This window comes from Acomys minous (assembly GCF_964271855.1).
Source record: "Acomys minous genome assembly, chromosome: 6".
Lineage (NCBI taxonomy): Eukaryota > Metazoa > Chordata > Mammalia > Rodentia > Muridae > Acomys > Acomys minous.
This window is the reverse complement of record NC_140487.1, coordinates 61589905-61603580: the sequence shown is the minus strand read 5'-3', so window position 1 is coordinate 61603580 and position 13676 is coordinate 61589905. Positions and strand designations below refer to the sequence as shown.

The 13676-nt window shown below is 43.6% G+C and overlaps 1 protein-coding gene across 1 annotated transcript in view; it reads left to right on the top strand.

Annotated features, from left to right (window-relative positions):
- The window catches only part of CNTNAP2 (contactin associated protein 2), a 2010562-nt gene that overhangs the window by 1723076 nt on the left and 273810 nt on the right, over nt 1-13676 (top strand). Inside the window, exon 16 of the mRNA XM_084788077.1 lies at nt 5907-6077. Within this exon, the coding sequence (XP_084644203.1) occupies nt 5907-6077 (171 nt within the window). The remainder of the gene's footprint in view (nt 1-5906; nt 6078-13676) is intronic.

Sequence of the window (13676 nt, the reverse complement as noted above, 5' to 3'; positions counted from 1 at the left end):
GCTCTCCCACTCCCATGCCCTGGGGCTGGCACATCTATGTCCCAGACACCCAAGCCAGCTCTTCTGGTGAGGTGATAACCAAGCCCCGCTGCTGCAGGACCATGGACTCAGATATGGCCCTCAGTAGCAGAACTGGCCAGGACCTCAGAGAGCATCACCAGTTACTCATGCCAAGCTGCTCCTCACTATCCTGGTGTCTCCAATTCTGTCTCTTCACTGTGGACACACCATTCTGCTTTTATTTCTCTTCCATTTCTCCACCATTTACTTGCTCATCTTAGTGATGATCTGGACTTCTGGGTGTCTGGGGTCGTCTTAAGAGTGCTATGTACCAACTGTGTGGAGCTCACTTCAGGCTTGCTCTGACCACCTGGGCCACATGGTACCACAGAGGTCCCATATAATAATTTGTAAGGAATAAAATGGAACTTAAAATTAAAGACTGCTACTCAAAAAATACCTCTAGGAATTCTGAGATTGGTATCTCTTACCAAATATTCATTGATTAGGTCAAGTAAGTGGCTACTCAAGACTTTGAATACACAGCCAGATGCGGTGCTTTCAGCTAGTGACTGCCTGAAGTTTGTAGTGACACTGTGCATGTTCCACCCAGTTTGTTGTCCCAGCGCTCTCTGACGTTAAGCTGGAGATGCCTCCCTGCTTCCTCTGGACATATATGAGAAGCCTGGCCTGACCTGGCATATATTTATTTTAAACGCTTCTCCTATGATGGACTCATTTTCAAGCTTGAAGCGCTCTCAATGACGTGGCAGCCATTGTGCCAAGCCTCCAAGGACAGTTGCTCCAGCCCAGGGCTGTGTCCTTAAACCTTTCTACCTACCTCATTACTCTGTTACTGTTGACTGACCTTTCTAGTCTCAGACACTCATTCCTATTCTGTATCATGCCTTCCCTCTCGATTTCTAACCTTTCCTCCTTCTACCTGTCCATGCTGACCCAGCCCCTGCCACCTGCTGTTCTTACGATCCAGGGACTCGCTTATTCTACCTTGGTATTTCACGCAATATGCTTTTCCTCCGCCATAGCACTGACCTTGATAGCAAGTACAAATTGCAACTGTTTCAATAGCCTTAAGGTTATGAGGCCATCAGTCTTGCAAATGCTTAGTGTTGTTCAATGAAGTCTATAGGAGTAATAGAAATAAAGTCATGAATGAAGAAAATGATGGTGTTCTGGTGGAATCAGTGTAGGGTTCTCTGTAGGTGTTAAAGCAGTATTAGCCTTTATTGATATTTATTTAGCATCTTTAATACTTGGGGTACACATAAACCACATTTTGACCCATGAATAGTTTGCATATGGAATTAAAACTAGATATAAACGAGGAGTAATTAATCACTTTTATTATTTATTTAACAATTATTCATAGAGACCAAAGGTTATGGAAATGGAATGGTTTTATCCAAGCTTTCATGAGTTTGTGGTCAACTAGGAGTGATATAAACAAACAGTAGTGATGCTATCAGCTCCCTGCATGGTCGAATGCAATGTCCATTGAGAAAAGCTCTTGTATTATTTGCTATAACTCAGAGTTCCCAAGTCCGAGCAACAGATTTTCCAGACAGGATTCAGAAAAGGTCACCAGGGTCTGTAGCATCAGCATTCAAGCCTTTTCCTTTATACATACTCATTGAAAGTGAGCTCACGGAGCTAGCGGGGTGGTTCTGCAGCTAGGGGTAGCATAGGCTACTCTTCCAGGGGACCTGGGTGTGGTTCTAAGTGTCCACATGGCAGTCTGTAACTCGACTTTCAAGAAATACGACACCCTTTTCTGCTTTAGTAGGCAAGTACGTGGTGCACAAATATATATGCAGACAAAATACCCAAACACGTAAAATACAAGTAATAATATCTCTTTTTGAAAGAAAAGAAAGTAAACTCACATGCCACTGACCACATTTGATTACTCATTCTTTTTGACCCTTTATTCATATAGTATGTGTATGATACATTATAACTAAAGTAGACATTTAATAAGAAGGACATTAAACTATCAGGATGGGTTGCTCAGTAGGTACAGAGTTTGCCGACTAATCCTAATGAACTGAGTTCAATCCCCAGATCCTGTAACGTCGAACCCCTACCCAGAATCTACCCAATGGACAGGACATTCTTCACAGTTGAGTGGAGAGTGGGTCAGACTTTCACACGAACTCTGGTGCCCCATATTTGATCACGTCCTCTGGATGGGGAGGACTGGTGGCACTCAGAGGAAGGATAGCAGGCCACCAAGAAGAGACTTGATACCCTATGAGCATATACAGGGGGAGGAAGTCCCCCTCAGTCACAGTCATAGGGGAAAGGAGTAAGGGGAAAATGGGAGGGAGGGAGGAATGGGAGGATACAAGGGATAGGATAACAATTGAGATGTAATATGAATAAATTAATACAATATATTAAAAAAGAAAGAAAAAGCCAATTCCTAGGATCATCTTTCTTCACACCCATGCCGTAGCAGGTGTGCACCTGTATGAACACATGCACACATACATACACATCCACACAGACACAGACACACACATGCATGCACACAAAAGCACTTACACACACTCATATACACACAATCATACAAACTTGCACAAATACTCACATACACACAGGCACACATATGTTATACACACTAATGCACATACTACATCCACACTAATAAATAAAATATTTTTAAAATAAACAATAAAGAGAAGGGCTTTTGAGATAAATAAATAATTCGAAAGATCCTCTGCCTGTTTCCCAATTGATCCCCCACCCCCAGCCCCTGACCCCCCCAACTCCCTGCACCACAATTTCAGAGTAGACACAACTGTGATTTTACCAGGCCAGAGCAGAGGCCTTCCTGCTGCTGACGGCGTCTGAATTTCATTAACTCATCCAGAGATTTGAGACACACACAAGTAACAAAGGTAGCATGTGACAGTCCAGACATTTCCAGGATCCTGGTAAACGCCACTAGTAAAAGGCATGGTTTCCCCATGAATAAGCCCATTCAAGAGATGGAATTAGATTGAAGTTGCTTAGTGAGCACAGAATTAGAACAAATGGAATTGCTGTCTGCAGAGATGTTTTGTCAAACAAGAAGAACTGGTTGAACTGCATTTGCGTCTCTGGGTATATTCCTGTCGGAATAAGTAGGCACGGACCTCAAATAAATACTGACATGTTTTCCTTTTAGCTTTCTTTTTCCTAGAATCACTTCAGACAACTGCCCTTCTGTTAATGCATCGCCACCTCAGATAATAAGAGTATACTAGATTGGATTGAAACTTGAAAACATTAATTACTTTCCTGTCCTGCGGATTCAACCTAAAGAGACAGAATTGCTCTGTGTAATGCTGGGGGACCACAGGGCCCTGGATCCTGGCAGGCTCTTAGGTTGTTAAAGGGCTTTTCCCTACTTAGGAACAGCAGACTCCTCCTGACCCACGGCTATGCGTCTTGACCCTCTCCAGCTTTGAGGTCCTGATGCAAGGCTTGATTTAGGTTTTCTCAATGAAGTACTAGGTTTTCAGCTTCTGATCCTCCTGCCTCCACTTGCTGAGTTACAAGCACCTGCCACCACTGCTGGCTGTGCAGTGCAAAGGATCGAACACACGTTTGGCAAGCACTATACTGACTGAACTATATCCTCAACCCTCTACAAGTCTTTTTTTTTTTTTAACCCTAGTTGAGACACCTGCAGGAGTATTTTCCATGACTTATCACTTATATATTATGTACTAAGGTAGTCATGAGAGATCATTATTCTGGGATGACTCCAGAGAATTAGGAAACACTAGGAACCGTTTTGTGTCACCCACTCAGCAGCTTACCCAATGCGTACATGTTCTTAACAAACCACAAGCCAATTCAATGTGAATCATGTGACAAAACCTAAGCGTAACTAATCAGAAAGCACCAGTCGACCTTTGGCTGAATCTATGGATTAGGCAACTGAATTGCATTTAAAGAATAATGTTTAGAATCTGGGGCTATGGCTCGGTTTGTAAAGAGCTTTATTTTTAAGCACGAGGAATTGAGTTGAAACCCCTGAACCCATGTAAACAAGAGCCAGATAGAGTGACACAGATCTGTAACTCCAGCGCTGGGGAAGCCTACACAGGCAGAGATCCCTCGGGTTCACAGGCCAGCCAGAATGGATTACTCATTGCTCTTCAGCCCAGGGAGGTGCTTCCCACAAAGGTGGGACACCAGCAAGGTGACTCAGTGAGTGCCATGGAAGCCTGGTGACCTTAACTCAATGACTCAGCCTTCAGAAGCCACATAAAAGTAGAGAAAGAATTGAGTCCATGTGTAAACACATTCAAACCTTTCCCTGTTTGCTATTCTCCAAACAGTCCCGCATGACAACTGTATCACAGCATTTCCCATTGCAGTAGGTATTACCAGGAAGCTGGAGATGATTTAATGTATACAGAAGGATATGCATAAGTTATATGCAAGCATTTCAGCATTATATTAAAGGAGCTTCCATCCTCGGATTAGTCCTGGAACTAACGAGGGGATAATGAGAATCAACGGTGTTGTCTTTGTTTCGTCTCCGCAAACACAAACACTTGGATTTCTTTTCTTGCTCTCCCCAACCAGGGGGCACTAAGCCACTTACAGTCTGGCATTGCGTTATTGAGAAATCACTGAGGCGGCTCACATAAACTTGTTAAAACTTTAATGTGCATATCTATAATGCATTTAATTGTAAATATTCCATGCACCTATCTGGATGTCGCTATATCCTAGGTGCCTACAAAAACAAATAGTACCTAGGAAGGTAATTTAATATCTGGGTAGAACAATGCTACATGTTTAATTTAAAATTATAGCTTAAGTATAGAAGTGACAAACTAAAGTTACCTTCATTAAAGAATACCGCTTGGATTTAATGCTGCATATGTACACACCTTTTATTAGAGAAGAGAACATGAAGTCTGTATGTGAGTAAACTAGTGAAGTGAGCTCAGCTCACCGGTTGTGTTCTTCGGAGGATGGGTACCCACCATCAAGACAGACTGTAGAATTAGTGTTAAAGCTCGGCCTTGAGTGACTGCTTTAAAGCACATCTACTTATTGTGATCTGAATCTGGTCTTAACCTGGTAAATGTGCACACTGGCCTCCTCTCTACCAGAGAGCAAGTTGCAAGTCACGTCATGGTCCCATTTTAACTTTTTGATCCATTTGTCCTGGAGTCTGAGCAAGCTGCTTTGGAGTTTTATTGTGCCCTGTAAGTTGTTCTTCTTAGGACATTGGCCACCCGGTCAAGCAGTGGTTGGGGAGGATTGGGACATGCCTTCCCTGGAATTTCATGGTACTGGTTGACACCTGAGTGAATTCAGAGGGCATCTGATTCCAGGCTCTCGTGTCCCAGGATGAAAGGTTACACCAGGGACTCATGGTTAGAAATAGAAATAGAGATTAAGAAGAGCAGGAAGGCAGCTCCAAGAATGGGAGTGGCCTAGTGAGCTGAGGGAAGAGCCACATGCGCTGTATGACCCTTATAGGACCTTAAGTCCCCACAGCTCACATCTGCATTTTTCCGACTTTCTCACATCTTGTGCAGTTCTGTTCTTCAGATGAAGCTCAAGGCTTCCAGTCTTGCTCTGCAAACTGGCCTCTTTCTCATGATAAATCCTCATGCGTCTCACCCTATTTGCCTGACACACCTGGAGCTCCAGGCACAACTTGAGGGCAACGCCGCTGAGGAGTCTCTGCTCCCTCAGCAATTGTTTGAGGAAGCAGGGCTGTTGCCTATGAAGATTTATTAAACACAAGAAATAGGTCACATGTATGTATGTGTGTATATATATGTACATGTACGTATAGGTCTATATGTGAATGTATATATAATTGCCCTAATGAAGGCCTCCTTAACTTGTCTTTTCTCTTCATCCCACAGGAAATTACTGGAATGCTGCCTCCTTCCCAAATCCATCCTCATACCTGCACTTCTCCACCTTCCAAGGGGAAACTAGTGCTGACATTTCTTTCTATTTCAAGACGTTAATCCCCCGGGGAGTATTTCTGGAAAATCTGGGGAATACGGACTTCATCAAGCTGGAGCTGAAGTGTGAGTATGCATTTCTTGTCAACATGTTAGCGGCCACTGTGGCCACAGAGCTGTCTCAAGATAGTTGGCAGAAGAGACAGGAAAGCCTTGCTCTCCTGGCCATAGGAGGACATGCAATAGGGTTCCTTGTGTAATGTGCTTGCTTCCCAAGGAAGTAGGTCAAGAGGAGACAGGAGTGTGTAAACCGATCTAAAAGACAGGGGCTGGAGGGACCAACAGGAAGGAAAAGTGGAAGAAGCACGTAGGAATATCTGCATGACTGAGGCAGCCACAGAGCAGCTATCTGATGAAGCAAAATGCTGCTGTGCAGTTTTCTCAATGAAGTTCTGTATCTACACATTCTGAAAAGGTTAGGGTCATAATTTGTTTAGCCAAGACACCAGAAATAAAGAGTCAGGCCCAGTTGGCCTTGGACCCCCCAACCATGTGGATTTCTACTTTGGGGGCTGCCTCTGTGGGAAGACAGGCCAGGCAGATCCACAGACACGTCCTGCCTTACCAAGGCTCTTGTATCCTCAGGGGCCAAGTTCAGATTTAGGAAGTTATAATATAGTTATATTATATATTATATAATATATATAAATGATTCCTTGCCAAGCTCTTTCTATCTGTTGAGGTAAGTCAAAAAATCCTTCAGAAAAGTCTGAACCCAGGCTTCTGCAAGATCTCAGCCCCCTGCTGAGAAGGTCAGACCGACTGCCCGCTGTATCTGTGGCCTTACATTCACGACATTACTGTTAGCTCTTGCCTCTGTTCCAAGAATAACCCCAAATCCACTTCCCAGTATATCGAAGGATTTTCTCTTTTTGTACTTATAAATATGCAATGTACCATCTTAAAAAGATAATCTCAGATAAACATCTTTTTCTGTTGAAATCCCACTGGGCTCTCTTTTTAAATAGTAGATTGTGACATAGCCGAACTAGGTGAAGGTGTTGGAGAAAGTCTCAGATTCAAACCCAAATCTGGGATTAAATTAATCACTTTGAATCCCAATTTTCTGTGCTATATAAAATTCTGATGTCAAGTTTGGGAGACTGTTCTAAAAACGGGGTGTCGCACTCATGGAGAATTTATTTCAGTGTCTAGTAAGTACCAGAATTGCTTTTGCAAGATTGCTGATTGTAATGCGGAGTTTTCCAGTATAACCAGGACCTTTTTCAGCCCGATGGTGCTGAAACCAGGGTCCTAAGGTACCAGACACTTAGATGTCACAAAGGTCAACCTGGGACACTGGTTCCAAACCCACTGTCTCATACCAAAGAAGGTTAAAGACGTGAACTCTCGTGGGAGAATGCATAGCAGAAACAAACTTTACTAAGAATTACAAAGCAGCAAGAAATCGGGGGGAAGTGACAGAAACTCCCAAGAATAGGAGAGGTTTCCAGGAGAGGAAAGCACTGTTAAACTTCTTGTCCAGGGATTTCACGAGGCCATTGGCGATGCTAGACAAAGGCTGAAGCAAAGCCTGTTGGGGTTGGCTAATTTTCTGGCCTATCATGACTGAGTCAATCAGTGAGGGTCCACATGCTCTATACCTGTCTCCTGGGCCAGCCATGGCCGTGCTAGAGTGTTGTTCATGTACTGTTTGTCTCTGACTCCAGCCTTATTAGTTATTGACCTTGACTGTCAATAGCTGTTAGCCACTTGGCCAGCATTACTACACTTGGGCTCTGCAGGTGCCTGAGATGTCACTAATTATAGTATGCCCTTCTTATCCTCATATTTACATAATCAGCTGTAGCTTTACCATGGAAGAGAGTGAACACTATCCTAGCCATTAAGATGTAGCTGCAGTCTTTCTTGGTTGCTTCCTATCTACCTGGTGGTCTGGGATATTCCCCTAAGCAGAGGCTTATTGTTAGAAGCCATCCATACTCATAACTGAATCTGTTACAATCAGCTTCATTAGAAGCAAGAATTTAAGAAAGGATGACAGTGCCTTACATATGTCCTTTCAGGGCTTTGGTCAGGGGAACAACTGGTCTGCCGTCACTGTCCCTGTCTTTCCCTTTATCTGTCTGGCTTAGCTATCTCACACTCAATTGAGATCTCCTTTTCAACTTCCTCACTGGTCCAGACTTGCTATGCAAACCCTTCACCTTTCTTTAACCCCAGTCTCTGTTCTTACTGCAGCATGACAGACATGGGCAACTTACAATTTTCACCATGGGCAAGATCTGATTAAAAAGAAAGACTGAAAATAGTCTGGCCCTAGAATTAAAACTAATTAATTTATTGATTAAAATGCCCTCTCCACTGAATTAGGGTTCGTAATTATTAAAATGGGATTTTTCATTTCCTTCAGTTAAAATTAATCAACCATGTTCTCGCTTCCACATCTGTTAGATGGCATATTAGAAATATCCCGTGGCCTAAAAAGTGGGCAGCTCTATATTCGAAAAGTCCTCTATGTTTGTGTGGTGCTCCCTGTGTTCCCCGACCACTCTGCCTGCTTGTGTTTTATTCAGTCATGTCTGGGGAGGATGGAAGATAAGCCCAGTTCAGAGAGAGCAGGTGCCTTGGCTTTCCACGTGCATCAAAGGATTTCATTTATTTCTTATTGAGGAAAATCCTCAGAGATGCTTTCAAAGCCTACAGGGCTGTGGATTATGAGCCTAGATCTCCACCTACTGCATTGAGGCTCTCTCCCCGTGACTCTTTCAGCAATAGGAAAAGTGCATCAGGAGGTGAGTTACAGCCTCCATCTCGCCATGTAGCTGGTCTTTCTGTCATATAGTTTATACGGGGTGAAGACACACAAGATCTTCAAGGTGCAGACTGTAAACAGTCTCCTCGGGAGCATCCCGTGCCTTCTAAAAACCACTAAACGTGAAAATTTTTTTAAAGACTGCTGACTGGCAGATGGCAGAAACCATCACATCGAACAACTCCACTAGAGTTCAAAGTGCGTTGTGTGCAGTAGAGGATAGCAGACAGGTGTACAGGAGAGAAACCTATTCGAAGCAGTAAGAAGTGGCCCTTCGGCGAAGCTGTCAACCCTCAAGAGTAATGGAGGCACAAGTTAGGTTACAGTGCTCACTTAGGCTGATTGCGTTGTGGCTTGGGAAAAAGGCTGAACCAAGCGATCTTGAATGTATAACACAAGTTCTCACAGATTTCATACAACTGTTAATGCAAAATAGTAAAAGTGAAAGGAAAGGCGTTGTTATTTTGTGTATCTGTGACTAAAATGCCTGAGGATACCTTAAAAGGGGATTTATTTATCTCAGCTCAAGATTTCACAGGGATGACTGTATAGTCAGGTGACCCCGTGCACTTGGGGTCATCACAGCACAAAGAATGCGTGTCGTCTGAAAGCTGCTGATCAGAGAGTTGACCTGACAGAAGAGAAGGAGCATGCAGAAAGGCATGGACCAAGACGGAGCCCCAAGGGCAGCCTCAGTGGCCTAGTTCTTCCACAAGGCATAATCTCCTACTTGTGACCACCTCCCACTTCTCCGAGGCCCACCCCTCCAAGGTTTTTATAGGCCTGATATATAAAGAGAGAGAGACAGATCACTGGAAGAATGGTGTCACTGAGAGGCCTGTGTCACTCTGAGCTTCATGTGTCTGGTTGCCCCGAAAGGAAGAAGCAGATCCCAGGCCTGGAACAACACACATAAGCAACAGGATGCAGTAACGCTGGGCCGCAAGTGCTAGGAAACAGTCACGCATCTGTTTAGGACCAAAAGATCCCAAGGGTAGATGTGACTGAAGCCAGGTCTGTCTTGTCCTCTTAGCCTAGTATCTTAGATTGTGCATCAATCTGCGGTTTTGCTTATTTGTTTGTTTTGGTTTTTTTTTTATCCAACTTTAATGTTTTTTTTCTTTTTTTTTTAATTTTAATTTATTTATTCACTTTACATCCTGGTCATAGCCCCTTCCCTTCTTTCCTCCCAGTCCCACCTCCCTCCCTCCTTCTTTCCCCCTCCCGCTTCCAGAAAAGGGGAGTCCCACCCACCTACCCCAGGAATTGGGACTGAGAATGTCCTTTTCTACTGTGGCATGGCAAGGCAGTCCTGCCCATCTTAAGGAACAACATAGAGGGGAGAAAGTGGCACGTTGACACTTGCTAGCACTCCATTGGTAACAACTATACATTTCAACTTTTCTTTTGTTGGATTTCTGGCGTGGTAGGTGAAGAATCCTTCAGTAGCTGACGACCAGAGAGCCCAGGAAAAGGTGTTTTTCTGCAGGCAAAACTTTGTTTAAACTCCCTCTCCCCATCTAGTTTGTTAGGCTTTCTGATAGGAATTTAAATTTTGTTTCTCTGCCTGTGTCTCTCGGAGGAATTTTGTCACAGTGTGTGCCTACATGTTGCTTTCCTGAATAGCAGTCCCCGTTAATTAACTACATTGTGCCCTTCTGTCAAGAGTAGCGGATTCTTGACTCTCAGAGAACAGTGAGTTTGTGTACCACAAGTTAATGAGATGTCATCAACATGCTTTGCACAAGCAGAAAAACACAAGATAAAATCAGAGCGATCTTGCTCATTAGCATATGTTAAGGTAAAAATTTACCTCTGTTTCTCACTATTTAGTGTTTCTTCACTCATTCAATGAGGCTTTTCTTGGTGTTAGCTTCTGGTATTGTGATGAGGGCTGAGGGAACATGCTCAAAATACACTTTCTTTCCCCCCACAGGTGTGGTCATTTGGAAATCAAGAAAGTATATTAACAGGTCAACTCAGCCTTCTAGGGTCATTTTTATCTCAGGCTTTGTTCCAGATACTTTATACAAACCACCGTCCATCCCTGTGTCTTAGCAACCCTCTGAAGTGGACATATCATTCACATATCCACTTCACCAAGGAGGAAACTGAGGCACAAGGTGAGAATGCTCATGCCGCTGGGAAGTGCAAAGCTAGGGCTTGGCCTCTACTTTTTGCCCCTTAGCTATCTCTGTGACCATGGCAGGGCTCCACCTCTGACAACAGACAGAGACTGCCTGCGAGTGCTGACAGAGAATATTAAAGCTGAGTGGAGTGACAGGCTCTTCCCAGGGAATGCAATGCTTTAATTAAATTTTGATGGATGAGCAGGAGTCGATAAGGTAAAGACGAGGGGAAAGCAGGAATCTGGAAAGAAAGGGCGGTTCAGGATAACACCAAAGGAATGAAAATATGGAGGACAGAGCCAAAAGACTCAGAAAAGAGTAGGGCTGTGGGGTGAGGCTGGCGGGAGGGCAGAGGCGATGGTAGGCAAGCTTGGTGCTCAGTGCTCTCTTTTCTGGGGCAGAATTTGGCTTGACTTGAAGAGAAAGGTCATGGTGAGCTGAGGGCCAACCTACCCAGACTGGCGTTCATCCAAACAGGTAACAGAAACCAGGTGAATCAGTTTATATTTTATAATGAAAGGCCTGAGTAAGGCTGAGCCCATGAGTGCACATCTGGCTTGTATTTGAATGATGAAAGTCTAATTGACGTGGTTCAGGTCCTTCCAAGGGCTCCTCTCCACTGTGTAGCCCATGTTAGATACAATGGTGGCTACACTTGAGAAAGCATATGATGATCTAAGCAAACAGGAAGTCAGAGAGGGACTCGTGGTCAGACTCAGGCTCCTATTACCATTCCATCTTATGAAGACTCTTTCCAGAGGGCCAACACTGCCTTCTACGGGCATGCTCTCGGTGACCAAAGGGCCACCCATTAGGCCCAACTCCTTTAAGGCTTCATTCCATCTCCCTCAACTGCTGGGAACTAAGCCTCCAACACACACACTTTCAGAGGGTTAAACCAACTATAGCATCAGACATGGCCTGCATTAAGATCATGAAAGAATTTTATGTGCTTGGTGTAGATCATAATGCCTAAAACAAAGAGAAAGAGAAAGAAGGTAAGACGTGCGAAAATGAAAAGCCACCCAAACTCAGGGATGAAAACTAACTGGCATAAGACAGAGACAATGACAACGATGTCCCAGAGACTCGATGAAGTTTTTGGAGATGAATAAGAAAGTACTAGATACAACTGAGAAGCTCCTAAGCCAATGACGTGAAGTGACTGTTAGGCTTAATGTGGGTGCATCACTATCAACAAGTAAGGAAAGACTGGGGAAATGGCTCAGCATGGATGACATGCCCAGGCCACAGTGAGATCCCTGGCACTGCAAAAACTAACAAGTGTATCCAGCCATCACTGAAGTGAATGGAAATAGATTGGAGCTCAAAGGAAAATGATTTAATTTATTATCCTTTTGTTTGAAGATGGAAGATATATATATATTCTACACACACACACACACACACACACACACACACACACACACACACACACACACATACACACACACACATACCAGGGAAAAGCTTGCCACAAAGGAGAGATCAAAAACACAGGAGAAAAGACTGAAGGAATAAGGTCCTTTAAGGAGGCTGGCATGAGTGACACCCTTTGAGCATCCTGGCACCAGAAAGCAGTGGTGAGAATGGTCAAAGGAAGGAAGAGAACATAAGCCACCAACCAGGCATTCTTCATGCAAACCAGGCCTTCTGCTGTTGTTGTTGCTCCTGTTAGTATTTTTGAAATGGCCAGAAGATGGTTTTGTTTTTAATTCCTAAAGCATATTTCAGAAACCGCAGATTGTAGGACTGTGCCCACCACCATCAACCACGGGCACGCATTTACCTTTTCAAGATTTTCATTAAGGAAGTAGACTGACTCCTCTAAGCCACCTCCTCCCTTTCTGACAACAGCAGTAGTCATAACTATGTTCCCAGCATCACATCACCACTTAACTCGGCATCTGGTGTATGCAGGATCTGGGGGAGATACACAGACGCCAGAGTGAGGAAAGAGAACCAGATACCTTCTCTAGGGAAGGAGCCAGGTTCATTCATGACAGCATGGATTCTAAATTAGCTGGAAGCTTTCTGAGTAGCAGGCACTGGTCTAAGATTTTATGATATAATTCTTTGAGATTTCATAAAAACAAAAAACAAAACATAACAAAAATGTATCCATAATCTACAGATGAGGAAATGGAGACACAATTTGCTCAAACGATTTCAGATATGATAGTTTTGGTTAGTTAAATACACCAAGTTAATGATATTGGTGAGCATGAGTTATTTTTTTATTTTATATTATTAATTTATTCTTATTACATCTCAATGGTTATCCCCTCCCTTGTATCCTCCCATTCCTCCCTCCCTCCCATTTTCCCCTTACTCCCCTCCCCTATGACTGTGACTAAGGGGGAGGGATTACCTCCCCGCATGAATCGCAAAGGGCACACAGAGCAGTGGGCTGAGCTGGATGGAGAAGTCAGGGAAGAAATTTCCAGGGGAGACAGGCAGTGCAAGCAAAAGCTTAAAGATGGGGAAAAGGGCAGCTGTTGGGAAAACTTGGAATTGTTGTAACAGGAACTATGACCTGATTCTAAATGTAACTCAATCTTCATTTCCAGCCAGTATTTACTGACTACTATATATGTGCCAAAAGGGCATAAGAATAATATCGCATAGTTCTATTCCAGGCATATACCCACTCTAATAGGACAGATTGTCACTCCCTGCTGTTATAAAACAACATTTTCTTTACATGGTGTTTTGTTTTGTTTTGCCTTTGCGGAGGTAAGAATCAAGCACACAGCTTCA